Source organism: Poecilia reticulata, chromosome 10, assembly GCF_904066995.2.
Source record: "Poecilia reticulata chromosome 10, P_reticulata-male-v2, whole genome shotgun sequence".
Classification (NCBI taxonomy): Eukaryota; Metazoa; Chordata; class Actinopteri; order Cyprinodontiformes; family Poeciliidae; genus Poecilia; species Poecilia reticulata.
The window spans coordinates 24,602,496-24,617,437 of record NC_088839.1 but is presented as its reverse complement, the minus strand read 5'-3'; the positions used below and the strand labels follow the sequence as shown (position 1 = coordinate 24,617,437).

General features: G+C 36.9%; 2 protein-coding genes across 4 annotated transcripts in view; one reads left to right on the top strand and one right to left on the bottom strand.

Moving 5' to 3' along the window:
• elf1 (E74-like ETS transcription factor 1) overlaps window positions 1-14,942 on the top strand; it is a 65,874-nt gene that overhangs the window by 11,566 nt on the left and 39,366 nt on the right. The window contains exon 1 of one of the 3 annotated variants that reach the window (XM_008420598.3): window positions 10,162-10,441. The exons of the other annotated variants lie outside the window; for them this stretch is intronic. The gene's annotated coding sequence lies outside the window, so the exon portion shown is untranslated. Of the gene's footprint in view, window positions 1-10,161; window positions 10,442-14,942 lie in introns of those variants that run through there. 3 annotated transcript variants of the gene reach the window in all.
• Window positions 4,400-14,942, bottom strand: part of tnmd (tenomodulin) — a 152,947-nt gene continuing 142,404 nt past the window's right edge. Inside the window, exon 8 of the mRNA XM_081611721.1 lies at window positions 4,400-4,492. Coding sequence (XP_081467847.1) covers window positions 4,415-4,492 — 78 coding nt within the window. The 3' untranslated portion in view covers window positions 4,400-4,414. The remainder of the gene's footprint in view (window positions 4,493-14,942) is intronic.

The window sequence follows — 14,942 nt, the reverse complement described above, 5'->3', positions numbered from 1 at the left end:
ATGTAATCTCAGTTATAAGAACAGGATTTGGATCACTTCCTTTTAGAACTGGGTAATAAATCAATAGCAATATATTGCGATAGACGTGATCAATATCAATAGATAATACATCTGATAGTTTATATTCTCAATGTTGAATATTTTAACTGTACAGCATTCTGGGAGATGTAGGCAGAGGAAAAGGCTTTAGCTGCTACACAAGGTTGGCAGAATCAACTAACTCGCTCACTCTTTGGTTACCTAGCAACAAAGCTGTTGCTAGGTAACTTGCACAGCAGCAGTTGAATGTTCCGCCACTGTGCCTAATATCTGCCTAAGAATAATGAAAAATAATGACTTGGAGGGAAAACTGTGGATAAAGCAGAAAAGGTCACCCAACCAGTTAGACAGAATTTCAGTTAATTAAAACAAAAATATTGACAATTATCAATAACAACTTTTTCCAGTTTTTCAACCATATTGTGCTTACTTTCTTTTAAAGCTCTTGCTATATTTAGTTGAGTTTAATTAAATTAAATAACAGTTCATTTCGGTGCAGCAAAGTCAGATTTTCAGTAAAAGTTTCTGGATAAATGTGGTTAAACTTATAAAAGCTTGGTTATAAAAAGACAAATACTTTGAGTTGTATTTAACATTATATTGGTATATTACTCTACGGATGTCATGTCATGGCGCTTGAGGAATAATGAGCCCGAAACTACGGCAATGCAGCGGTCTGTTTTTTTTTTTTTTGTTGTTTTTTTTTTTGCGTAATCAACAAAAAAACACAGGCTGTTGGAAATAGTCTTTGTTTATTACACCTGCATGAGAAGCAGCTTGATGTGGTGAATGACGTAACGCGGCGATTCGTCTGACTGACGGCAGCTCAAATGGCCCTCAGAGGTGAGACGTGGATTCTTGGCCTGCTCCTTGTCTTTAATTATTAATGTGATGCTGTCTGCATGTGTGTGAATGTGGAATGAGCAGCAGTAAACCCAATGCTATCTTATCTCTGTTTATAAAAACTACAGCATGGTGGATTTTTAAACATATTTACAGGCCTTCAGGTTTTTAATACAACAAACTGGAGCGTACAACGAAAACTGTTGAAATTACCCTTATATTTTATGTATGCATACCACTTAAACTTCTACATTTTGTCTTGCTACAACCACAAACCTTCAGGTATTTTATTGGGCTTTTATGTGAAAGGCCATCACAAAGTAGTGCACAATTGTTGAAGTGGACGGGAAATGCCAGCTGTTCTGTTTTTGTTTTTTTTTGTGATTATTTTTGTCACTTTATTTTTTGCAATCACACACATTGTGGTGGTACTTTAGAATATTTCTATAAATATTTGGAAGTTTTAAATATTTTTTCCCTATTAAACCTCTTCCAAAATCTACAAATAGAACCCTAAGTATACAGTATAAGTATACAAATGGAATGGTTTAGACCAAAGCATATGTTTTAGAATGGCGTAGTTAAAGTTCCAAACAAGTAAGATGGAGAATCTTTAGTGACATTTGAAAATTTATGTCCACAATTCAACTGAACTTGAGCTAATTTATCAATAATTGAAAATTGTCAGTTTTTGGACAACTTTGTGGATACATACCAAGAAAACATTCTGCTGTAATGGCAGTGAAAGAGATTTCTACAAATGCTGAATACAAATCCATAACACACTTTTCAGATTTTAAAAAATAAATCACTGCAAAAATATAACATATCTCCAAGTATTTTTGATCTAGTTTCTAGTGGAAATATCTGAGTAAACTTGAAATAAAACAAAACTGACTTACAAGTACTGTACCTTTTCATGAAGCTATAGGAGCTTGTTTTACATCAATAATTTATCAATATTGATGAAAAAATACTAGGTTCACTGGCAAATTGTTCACTTATAACAAGATAATTTTTCCTATGTTTTTAGTGAAATAATCTCCCAGTGGAATTAAAACTGGGTTGCTAGGTGACAGGCTAGACTTGGCTGGCGTTGCTAGGTAACATGGCCAGTGGAACTAGCACGGACGTCACTTTTAACACGGGAAAAATGTCTTTAAATAATCTGTCTGTGGAACTAATACTTTTTGTTTTGTTTAAATATTAAAGATTATTTACTTTTATATCTTTCTGAAAAGTTACTTGCAAATAATTTTGTCTTATTTCAAGTGTACTGAGATATATGCACTAGAATTAAACTAAAATACTTGGTCATATTTTGCGTTTTTTCAATAAAAAATATTTTAAAAACCATTTACACTTTTCTTCCACTGTCTAATGTCGCAGCTCTGACATAAAATCCCACTAAATTGCAAAAAGTTTTCTTTAACATGTGAAAATGTTTCTATATCTTGTAGAATTGATTTGCATGTTGCATGCATTATTCATATCACATACTACTGTGAGCATCGTCAGGTAAGCCGATCGCTGCTGCAGGCATGTGATCTTTGCATCGCTCTCTGCTCAGAGGTGATAATGAATGATTCACACTCTGCTGCATGCTGAATGTTGTCTTTTTTCCAGCGGTTCCCACACACACAGCTCCTTGTTGGGTCTCTCTATCTGCAGTCCTGTTCCATCAGCACACTGAATCATCTCAGCTTAGGACTAAACGAAGCACAGTCACTGTCCGAGAATGATAAACCACATCACACCACAAGCTGCCGGATTGCTGAACCAACTAGATTGTTGTGACAAAAAGTGTGACCCCAACTGGCTGGCATGCTGCGTAGCTGCTTGACCTTCAATCTTCTACAATAATCTGGAATCGAAGTGTTTTCTCGCGCAATAATTTTTACCCCATCAGCGAGGTGAAATGAAATATCTCACTGCTGCCCTGGTTTTGACCTCATTCGGGGTCTCCTGTATGGTCCACCCCTGTCTCGTTGGCAGACATCTCACTGCCTCGGTAAAAATATTTACAGCTCTGATTTGAGCATCGTATGACCTCTGAGTTGTACAAATACATGAAATGTCCTCTAATCGCCCCCGTATCGCTGACTGAAGGATCTTCTCCTGATATCTGAAAGCTTGTTGAGAGCCGTAGCGTTTACCAAAACTTTCTGCTTGGGAATTAAATTTATGTTTCAGCTTGTAGCTCAGAAGTTTGTCTGAAACAGAGCCAAGTCTCAGTAAGAGGAAGCATTGAATCTTAGGCTTATTTCCGGGATGCTTTTAAGAATAAATAACAGTAATCTTTAGCGGGCATTTATTGTATCGTTTATCATTTATTGTGATTGTCGTTGCTATGATAAATTCTAATTGATGTTTGAAACTCGCCAAAACAGTTTTCTCCGCTTCTTGTTCAATGAAAGCATCAATAACATACTAATAAATTACAATTTAGTGATGCAAATCATACTCGTTTATGCGGCTGGTGTCCTAAAGAAGCACATTACAAATGGGAATGTTTTTCAAGTATTTGTGGGGCTATAATTGCTGTGTAACAGCTTTAGAGTTGCCTAAAAAACATGTAAAAAATTGTTTATTGTCACTTTTATTGTCATATTGTCCTTTATTCATCGTAGAGTTTAAAATGTATGAGTATGAGTTAAAAAAAATAAAAAATCTGATTTTTTTTTAATACCAGATCCGATTTTAATCAATTTTTGTTGTTTTTTTCCTCTCCTTCCTTTAAATTAAATCTTCAACAACCAAAAATTTTATTAAGCGATTTAAAAACGATTCATCGCCCAGTCCTAACTTTGCTTCTGAAACATATGAGAAAAAACAACTAAATAACACTCAGATTACTGATTTAAAATGCGTTGCAAAAGTGTTCATATCCCTTAAACTTTTTCAGAGTTTATCACATTACATCCACAAACTTCAGTGTACTTTTATTAGTATTTAGTACTAATAAAGTACACTAATAATCATACTCATCATGATTACTATTCATAATCATGATGAGTATGATTAATAATCATTATGATCATGATGAGTATTAATGTGACCAAACGTCTCACATGCGACTGTTTAGCTGTAATGTGTAGATCTTCCTGTTAATCTACTGAAATTTACATTAGTAAAATTATTTATTTCTTTTTCTTTTATGTTGTTTTGGGCACCAAAACTGACTCCAGCCCTGGGGCCCTTGTTCTCTTAAATCCGGCCCTGCTTCCTCTTAATTCATGCATTACTTTACTTTGAACTGTCACTTAAAATTCCAATAACTTATGTTGAAGTTTGTGGTTGATTTGGAAGAAAAAGCATTGAAGAATAAACTACTATGCCCAAGTGCTTCATTAAAAACTCATTTTAATAATCTTTTCATCTGAATTTGGCACCCACAGATGGCTCTAATCTGTTTTAATAAAATTATGCCGTTTTTTCCCGTTTTGTTTTCTGTTTGCTGATGGCCTCTGCTATTCACAGTAACATGCGAGCTGGTTTTCTTTCTTTTGCACCAAAGGAGAGGTGTGTCCTCTCAGGTAGTCTGCACATTCACACGTCTCTGCACTGATCGCACATCAAGGCTCGCTCTTTGTCTGCTCTGGTTGGTACGCTGTCGTAGAGAGAACAAAGTAGAACAAAAATGCAGCGTGTGATACAGGACTTTTTGTGATTTCACACAAGGGTTGAGTTTCATTTTATCCCTCTGACATGTCTCCAGGCAAAAGCAATTTGAACATCTTCACTTTTATTGCCTTTCTCACCCCCAACATTCAGCAGAGATGGGATTTGCTGCGCTAATGGGAAGAATTACAAAGGATAACTTGGAAGGGTTGTAAATCGGTGGCAGATAAAGGCTCGTTTTCCTGTTGTTTTTTTTAAAAGTAACACTTAATTCTTATGGATTTCATAAAATGTGGGAGTTTACTCCAGATTTGGTTTAGTGGGTATGCAAACTACTGACCCTGAGGCTATTAAATATTAATAATGTTCTGCTGCGTTTGCATAGTTTCCAAAAATATTCTTGATATCTAGGATTTTTAGTTCCACGGGCAGATTATTTCACTCATAACATGAGCGATTATATTAGTGAAATAATCTGCCAGTGGAACTAATACTTCTTCTTTAATTAATATTAGGGAATTATTATAACAAGCTCTTAAATCTTGCCAAAAAGTTACTTGAAAGTTAGTTTTGTGTTATTTCAAGTGTACTAAGATATTTAAACTAAAACTTAGACCAACATACTTGGTAAGATTTTATGCTTTTTACTGTGAATGTTTTAAATATTGGCCTTTTTCTAATTTTTCACCTAATTCTGGTGTAACTGATAGATTGGAATAACATACCATAAACATATCAAAACATTCATTAATGTAGCAAATGAGTTACTTATGACAATTGTTACAATTATAATTACTGCTGTATGAAAACAAAGTTCCCCAATTGGTTCTGAGGACATTTTAAATAAAACAGTGTTTGGGGTTTAAACATGGAAATGGATGGATTGATAAATGAATGAATGGACAGATATATGGATGAACAGATGGACCAATAATCCCTTGGAAAATTTAATTGTAATGTAAAATGAAAAGTAATCAGACTCCATACTTTTCAAACTGCTTAAAACTGATATGCCTGTAACTATCTAAATGGCTTTTAAAAATAATCAGGACCTGACATTTTGCTTCACAGATTTGTCTGTATTTATTAAATATGATGATGCTATTTACTGAAAGAACAACACACTCAGATCAGAGCTGCAATCAAGCCAAAACCGGACAAAAAAATAAGCATTTTGCATTTATGATTTAAAATGTTTTATTTTTTCTGTGCATATGTTCTACTTGTAACTTCTCAAGTGGCTTTTAGCTTCACATGGTTCAAATTATATAAAAAAATAAAATAAAATCTCCTACTGATCGCCTTTTTCTATGTAATTATTAATCGGTTAATCCAAAAAATAATCGAGATTAGCTTTACTGATGTCAAGTCGAGCAGAACATCAACATGTGAGCTTTTCACATGAAGTATGTTTTTTGTTAAAATATGATCAAGCGTTCACTAAAGTAAGGCAATAAAATATGTATTTACCTTTTTAAAAAAGAAATTATGCTTTAATATATTTATCACTTTGTTTAAAAAAGGCTTAAATAAAAAATTTCAAAATGTTCCAATGTTTTTATTCGACTAATCGTCAGAACAATCAATAACTAAAATCATCGTTGGCTGCAGTGAGAGCTGAGGCGTTAAATATGTTAGTTTCTCTTTAAAAGTCGAGCCATCTGTTCTTTCTCCACTTTACCAAATTAGGCTTAATGCCGTTATATAAATACTTCACTTCTGGCTCTGTTAAATATAGTTTGTTCTTGCCGTGTGAAGACGCAGAGAGCGCTCAACACACTGACCACAAGACCACCACTTCCTGTTTGCTTAAGTTCACTTCTGATGAAAGATTGTTGTCATTATCTGCTATTATGTTCACTTTAACACAATTTTATACAAGCAGCTTTCTTTTTTCTTCCTGATCACATCTGTGATGGACTCTGAATGTTTTATAGATCAAATATGCAACATATTTTTTGGTAAACGTGAGGAAGAGACAGTTTGCTCTCCCTCTGTCTGTCAAATGTTTCAGTTCTATTTTCACAGTTTGTTTGATGTTACTGCATGAAAGCAAAATGCTTTAAACTATCAGGAAAACATGTAAAATATAAGAGTTTTCAGTAGACATAAAATCACTTGCTACTTTGAGGTTCAGCTGCAGGTTAATACCAATCAATCAGCCCATCACATGGCGGCAACTCAAGTATTCTGGCATAAAGATGTTTGAATCGAACATAAGAATGAGGAAGGAAAAGGAGTTGAGTGACTTTAAAAAGTGAGATGATTGTTGTTTCCAGTCAGGCTGGTCAGAAACCACTGATCTACTGGGATTTCTATTTATTCACAATCAATCTCAGAAGATGAAAAGTCCAGTAAATGTGTGGGAATAAAGCCTTGTTGGTGTCAGAGGAGAACAGGCAGTTGGTTAAGACGAGGAGCTCAAACGACGAGTATTTGCTCGTAACTTATCTGGAAAACCATCTCTGAATACACAACATGAAGTTATGAAGCAGATGGGCTACATCAGCAGATCACCACACTGAGCAGCCCGGAAAGGTTCAGCTGAGGCTACGGATCAGCAGAAATTCACAAAAACAAATTGTCCAAATGTTGCCCGATGTCTGAGTCTCTGTTTCAGCTGAAATATTCAGACAGTAAAGAGAGAATTTGGTGTATATGACATAAAACATGATCTTTTTTGTTCTCCATTCTAGTTTTTTTGTTTTGTTTGACCCCTAACCTTGTCTGGAATATTTTTGTGTATCCTCATAATCCATATTTAGCGCCACCTACATGTCTGGAGGAATAAAAACACATTCTAGGAGACTTTAATGTTTCTGTGTGAATAAAAACAGGATTATAATAGTTTTGGATAAATCAGTTAGTTTTAATTAGTTTGTTTTCTAGTTTTTATTACTTTTTTCTTTTTGTTAATTTCTATTAGTTGCAGTAGTAGTTTTAGTTTTTTCATACTTTGGCTTAGGGCTGAAACGATTCCTCGAATGATTCGAGTACATTATTTGCGTTGCACGTAGCTCTCACTTCCGCCTCTGAGTTGTTGATGAAAGCTAAGTGTTAGCGGCATAACGTCCAATTTTCCAGTTCGGCCCGTGTGGATTTTATTGATTGATGATAATTCCCGGGTTTTCATCGTTTTGGGGGAACCAATAAGCTTCCTTAAAATGACTGGCACGAAGCCTGGAGTATGGCAGCCTTTCACCTCCCAGAGCTGCTGGTTCAGAGCGAACGGCAGGTAGGTCGCTGCAGGAGTATTTATACAGGTGAGCAGATAGACTGAACATGGCGGGCGGCTGAGTTGTTGATGGTTACAGTGTAAGTGTAGCTTTACGGACGAAGCGCACAATACATTTAATATCATCCCGGTCTGAACAAACGGGAGGCGGAGCGCATCGTGGCGATACATGGCTGGTAAATAAGTTTCTGAGTGTGACGAACGAAGGTGTCGTAAATATCCCGTATTGCTCCCCCGTTCTCACTTTCGTCCCCTGGTCTTTTTCCTCCTCTCCACCCCCCATCTTACGTTGGTTCGCTCGCCTGCCCCCCACCACTCCTAGCCCCCCACTCCAGACGACATTTCCTGTATTCTCAAACCCAAAGCTGGACAGGTATGGGGCAAGGTGAGAACTCAACTGACTGAAGATGAACACATAAACTAAAAGCTGGAGTACAGACATTTTTTATAAGTGTATTTGTGAGCCTGCCTCTTTATTATTAAATTGAATATAATTTCAGATCTTTGTATGAATTTTCTTCAGGATAACTTAGAAAGTGACAGATTAATTTGTTACAGATTAATTGTATAAACTACAGAAAAGTAACTGTTAGGGAAGCTCAAATATGAAAAATTGGACTGATATTGATATCTGATAGTAACACTGGTGTTGTACCAAATTTACAAATATTTTATTTGATAATATTTTTATCCGATTACTAGATTAATGGTAAGAATAATCGATAGATGACTTGATTACTAAAATATTAGTTTACAACAGCCCTACTCTGAAGATCAGGGATGTAAAACATCAGGACAAGCCAAGAGTCCTTTTGTTTTAAATATCGCACCATCTGACCCAGTATGGCATCTACTCAGGCTGTAAGCTTACACAGGGTTGTCGGTATCTGTTTTAGGAGCAACCCTGGAATCAGCTGGTGGGCACCAGAAGTAATGGTTGCCGTCAAGCTGAAGATAGAGAGCTATCAGGTCATTTTGGTCTGTGGGACCCCGGAAGCAGCTGATGGGTACTGGCAGTCCAAACGACATGCAGCTCACTGATCTGACAGAACATCCGGCTTTAAATGCATAAACTATAAACCTATATATTATAAACCTATCCTTTAGGAATAGATCTGCTCTGCTAGTGAAACGCTCAGAGCGACAGACACTTGTAATCCACCAAAAAAATAAAAAATATTGACAATTTAAAAAAAAAATTATATTTAAAATTATTTTTCTAATAATAATTAGAACGCTTAGCCAGGCGAGAGGCTAGAAAAGCATGGCGGGCTGTCAGGCTTATAATACACTGGGGGAAACTCTGTAGTTAAAGCTGCAATAAGTAACTCTGAGAGAATTTTTTTTTACATATTTGTTAAAACTGTCGCCATTTTCTAACATTATAACATGAGACATAATGTGTGAAAAGATCGATTTCCTCTAACTACTCATTGAGCTACTGCTGCTGTCTGAAGAAACTCAACGCTACCAATCAGAAACAACCAGGCAGAGCCTCGAGGAGGGTCTTAGCGCTGTCAATCATGCTCATGTACTCGCTTTTAAATGTGCTGATGGTGGAGAAGCAAATTACCGTTATAGGAAATCTGTTTATCTGCCATCATCTGTGGCCATGCTAACTAGCCTTAGCATTCACAACATGCTATGCTAGATGTAATGTAGCAGAAAGGAAGCGGGGTGAGGGAAAGAGGCGTTGATCAGCGCCACATTAAATTGTGATTGACAGCGCTAAGACCCACCCCCTCACTCTGATTTGTTGTTTCTATCACTGGGAGATCAGTTTTTTCACAGATTATCTGTCTCATACCAAACTATCATGACATAGAAAGAGTTTCAACAAATATGTACAAAATATATCGTTATAAACTCTACACACTGGAGCTTTGATAAAAATATTTTCAGTTTTTGTTATTTTATTCGTTTTAGTTAACTTTAATAACCTTGGCAATAAGCTGCCCCAGTGATCATAGAAAATATATTTTGGAAAATGGGCGCGTAATCAAACTACATCACCAAACTGATTAATTTAAATGCTCAGAAGACCTTTTTCCTATTTTAAAGGGAGAGAGCATGTATCTCTCTCATGCCGATTTTAATCACCTGCTTGGCCCTTATGGTTTGGTCAAAGTCTAAAGTGAAGGCATACCTGTCCGATTGTTTACTTACACCTCCAGCACTCCTCTGCCTCTGCTGGAGGAACCCGTCGATCGTCTTTCAGCCCGTTCTAGGTGTGGCCTCCCTGTTGGACGTTTCTGCTCTTCCCTCCCCCCCTCAGCCCTCATCCAATCCCCGCCGCCAAGCACAACTCACCTGAAACCATTTGCATGCTCCTCGCTGATTGGCCAGGTGAAGGCCCTGCGCCTCAGGCCGTCTCTACCAATGGCGACCGCGCTGCGTGACTCATAGGGAGAGGACAAGTTGCTTCACTACACTTCTGCTTTTTTTCCTGTTTCAAACAGCAGCCATTGCATTGTCGTGTTTTTCCCCCCTCCTGTGTAATTTTTTTTGTTTTGTCAGTGTGAGGAAGAGGTGTGGGTCTGGCCACTTCACGGCTTCAGGCACCTTTCCCCCTCATCTGAATACGTCTTGGATTATTCCCAGTTTCACCTTCTTGTTGTCTTTTTTTTTCTCCAATGGTCGGTGCGATCGACTCTTGTTCGATCACTATAATGGATCCTGTCATCCGAATCCAGTGTCTTTGAGGTTAGTTGTGAACAACTCTCATGTAAACTTCTCGCTTAGTTTGATAGTTGAAGCCGTTTTGGTCGTGATGTTTGAAGCCAGTCTTCAGAAATTGATCAACATTTTTATAAATGTAACCTTTGATTGTCATATTTGGCTTTAAATTGGGTGTACATTTGGTAACAGTCCCATTAAAAGCAGAAAAGAAGTTAATTTGACACCTGACTTTATGACATTTTTCAGTTACACACCTTGTCCTGTCAAAGGTCTCAGGAGCTTTAACAAGTTATTCCAGTTCAGCTGAAGAACCTCTCATTTTTTCCACGCTTACTTCTGCTTCACATCTTAATCATGGAAAAAGTGAAACAAATTTCACTGTTTTATGATCAATGTGGTTTACATTAAACCTAAGCTGCTTTATAGAAACTGTGTTTTTGAACTTTATCTTTTAAAAAGGGTTTCAAACTTGATTTTTTTTTGTTTTTGCACGTTGTTTTCAGAAACTCGCAGCGATCTTTAACTGATGTGCTTGTCTCTTGCATTTCTTTTACAAATTGTTGCCTTATAAGGGGTGTTGAAGCAAGGGCGGGAACAGAGTTTTGCAAGCCCCTGGACCAAACCCACATCTATTTTTCATGGTGTGTTAATCAGTAATTACTGACCAAATTGATTTTAATCTGTCGCTGGCGTCCGCTGTCCTCTAGGTGAACGTCAGAAAAGCGGGTTTGTGTGGCGGTTTTCGCCTTCAGCGGTTCTTTCTGTATAAAGTCAGTCATGCTCTGCTTCATGCATCAAATCTTAAGTTCACCAGAACAGAATGTCACTCTTCTTGTAACGTGGAAGGATGTCTTTTTGTGCTCACCGGAAAGTTTAAGGTTTAGTCGCTATCTTCCTCTTTTCTGCATGTAAAGATGACCTCCTCCTAATCTGTGTTTTTTTATATTTACCCTCCTTTGAACCAAATGATTCTGCTTAACGTTTTTGAGAAGCTGTTTCTAAAAGTTGCTCCGAGCAGCAGAGATAAAAGCTTGCTTCCTGTTTCACCAGAAACCCAGTCTGCACTTTGGGGACCACAAAAAACACAGTGTGCATGTTGGAGTACTGCAGCATAAACGCGCTTGCAGCCTGAGATGCGTTCACACCCAGTTCAGTTGGAGATGAAGCTGCTGAACTTTGGTTAAACATATTGAAAAAAACTGAATTACGGAAATTATTTTATTATTATTCATTATCATTTTCATGAAAAGGTTGGCTGAAATACAGCTCTGGAAAAATATAAGAGACCACTTAAAATGATCAGTATCTCTGATTTACTGTTTATATGTTTATGTTTGAGTAAAATTAACTTTGTTCTTTTATTCTATAAACTGCTGACAACATGTCTCTGAAATTCCAAGCAAAAATTTAGTATTTGCAGAAAATGAGAAAAAATAAAATGAAATGCTAAAATAACAAAAAAGAAAACAAGTTAATGTTCATTTAGAAACCACGACACTAATGTTTTAACTCGGGAAGAGTTCAGAAATCAGTATTTGGTGGAATAACCAGGAGGTTTTCAGTGAAGTGGTCTCTTAGTCTCTTAATTTTTTGCCAGAGCTGCATTTCTTTATCTGCAGCTCAGGGCTTTTTCAACTGGGAAAGAGAGAAAGTAATTTTTTCTGCATATTTATTCTCACACCCTTTAGCATTTGTGTGTGAATGACTCTGTTGTTGACCTGGTCTGATTTTGCATTTGTCCTAAATTTCTCCTCTTTTCCCACCCTGATTTGTATTGTAAATGAGGCCTTCGTGCCTCACACTATGACCTCAGACTAGCTGCTGTTTTGCGACACTGTGAATGTCATTTGGGGGCTGATAAAGAAGTAGGCCAGGGGACAGGATGGCAGTTTTAGGTTGGCTCTTCCTTATATACAAAGTCAACAAGTCTTGGGCTGTAATTAGATCATTAGGGCTTGGGCAAGAGGACCGGGACGTTGCAAGAGGAGGTCCGTCATGAGGACGAGAGGAGGCGGGTTTTGCTGCGTTACTACAGTTTCAGAGTTTTGAAATATGTAAAAATGGAGGGATTGTTGTTTCATGTTCCAGGCAGAAACTCTGAAAAGAATAAACAGTGTTTGTGTTCAGGTAGGACAAACGACAGCTGTGATAAATGCATGCAAACTATACATCCAACCTGTAAGAAACGTGTAAACAAGCATGTGTTTTTAAACTGAGGTTCTGTTAGATGCTTGTAAGCAGTCAGTATCTCACCTGTAGTAGGTAAGGCGCTTGGTGTTTTCAATTAGTATAAATAAATGTTGGTTGGACTCAAACCTTCTACATTATAAATGCTATTTTAGAACATTTTAACACATCGTAATTTTTCCATTTAGACATTGTTTATATGGAAACCAGATTTTTTTCATAGAAATTGAAGTATTGGGTTGTGCAGCACCAATGAGCATCCCCTGTGAAACGTGCAGGTCAGTGTGCCTTGAGAACCAGGGTTGAGAAACACTGTTTTAGAGTAACTACCTAAAATTAAAGTAAGGTAATATAAAAATTATTGATTTAAATGAAAGTTATGTTCTTGACTTTTCCACTTCCTTACTTTTTTTTTATTAGAGGAAAGATATCACAGGAAAACCAGTGGTGGCACACCGGCTCCAACCTCTGTTTCCTGTGTAAATAATCACTGGCTTCTCTGTAAAAATATAAATAAATGCCCCAATCCTGCAGCAACGACTGTGTGAAGGTTTAAAGCTGTTTTAAGACAGTAGAAGTTCACCTGCTTGGACAAGCTATTGGGTTCTGGCATCAGTTAGTCTGGATTTATACTAAATGAAGATAATTATCTACTGCAGGTAACCACTTAGATTTTAACAGGAACTCATCATCCCTCATAATCCCATAAACTTAAAAAAACTGAATAAACATCTGAATTTAGAGGTTGATAGTTAAATGTGTTTATTGCACAGAATGTTATTTTTTCTTTATAAAGAAACAAGATGATATATTAATAACTAGTCATCCAAAAGTGTTGCCTTTGTTCATTCAGTTGACTGGTTGTGTGCAGCAACCTGTGGGGGAGGGGCTCCTAATCTAATCAGATCTGTAGAAACTATGTCAGAGAACATTATTACGTTATTTTGAGTTTCAAAATAATGGCAGCTGATGATGCTCTTTTAAAACTACATCTTGAACTGTGAATTTATCTTTATTGAAAGTGAGTAGGTGTGTGCAGCAACAGGTAGGGGAGGGGCAGCTCTGCTTTTATTCTGGGAAATCTGCAGATTCTTAGAAAATCAGGTAACTTTTCCTGAGAACTTGTTAAAAGGAGTAGGAACCATCTGTCAGAGTATTTTCCCACAACGTGTAGAAACCGCTGATATTATTAGCCGCCAGCCAACCCAATATCTGCTGCCACGTAGGGCTTTTTCACGGTTCTGTCTAAATGGTAAGTTGGTGTTAAGTGTCGCTCTAACATCCATTAATTTAGAATATTGAGTTGGAGGCGAGAAGTTTTTACACCTTTGGTTACATTTGTCTTAGGCTGATCAGCTAAATAAAACTACCACAATAAATCATTTCCACTGAGGTCTGTACGGCCATAATAGGTAGTTTATGGCCAGTTTAACAAGTTTTGAAAATCTCTTACTTGCTGTCAGGTGACCTGTAGTTCCAGGACATCTGCCCCGTAACTGAGGCAGCTCCAGGAAACCACCAGACTCATAGTGAAACCCTGTTTTATTTCCCTAGAGGACCTTATTTTTGGTCAACGTAGATGGAAAATATTAACATGAGAAAGTGTAACTCTGCTTTGCATGTCTCTTTAGAAGCTATAATCTCTGCCTGAAATGGATTTTGGCTTAACGGTTGGAGAACGTGTAATGGGAAGTTTAATTCCTGTCAAAAAAAAAAAAAAGAAATCTGGGTGGGGAAAGTTAATGTTTAACTTTCTCTTCTGCTTTAGCAGCTACTGTGCCTCTGAGCAAGGCACATTCTGTATCCAGTTGTGCATTTGAGCAGTAGGTACAGAGAGAAGCCCTCCCTTGATAAATAAAATTAAATTGATTGAGCAATGGTGTCTCCGTGTTGCAACCCTCTCATACTTGGAGCATGCTGGGACTGGCTGGCCTTTTCTCAGTGATACACAGCTGTGATCATCAAATCTGAAGAATGTTTAAGACGGACCTGAGATATGCAGAGTATTTAGATTTTAATCCATGATTCACCTCTTAGATTTTTCCTTTCAGAATTTAATGGCTGTTATTTAATAGTCTATTTTTCTTTTCCTTCATCTTTGATAAATCTGAACTGAATAGGGATAGAAGGCTGAGATTTATCCTGTTGTTACAGATTTTCCATATTCATAATTGAGTTAGAGGTCAATAAATCCCTGACATTACTAGGAAATTTACTTATTGTGGAATTTATACCTTCAGTTGCATTGATAGGGTGACACAAAATACCATAACCATGGTTTTGTGTCTGTTTTAACATTATGCTTCAAAGCTGTTAAATCAATAAAGTTAGTGCTAAA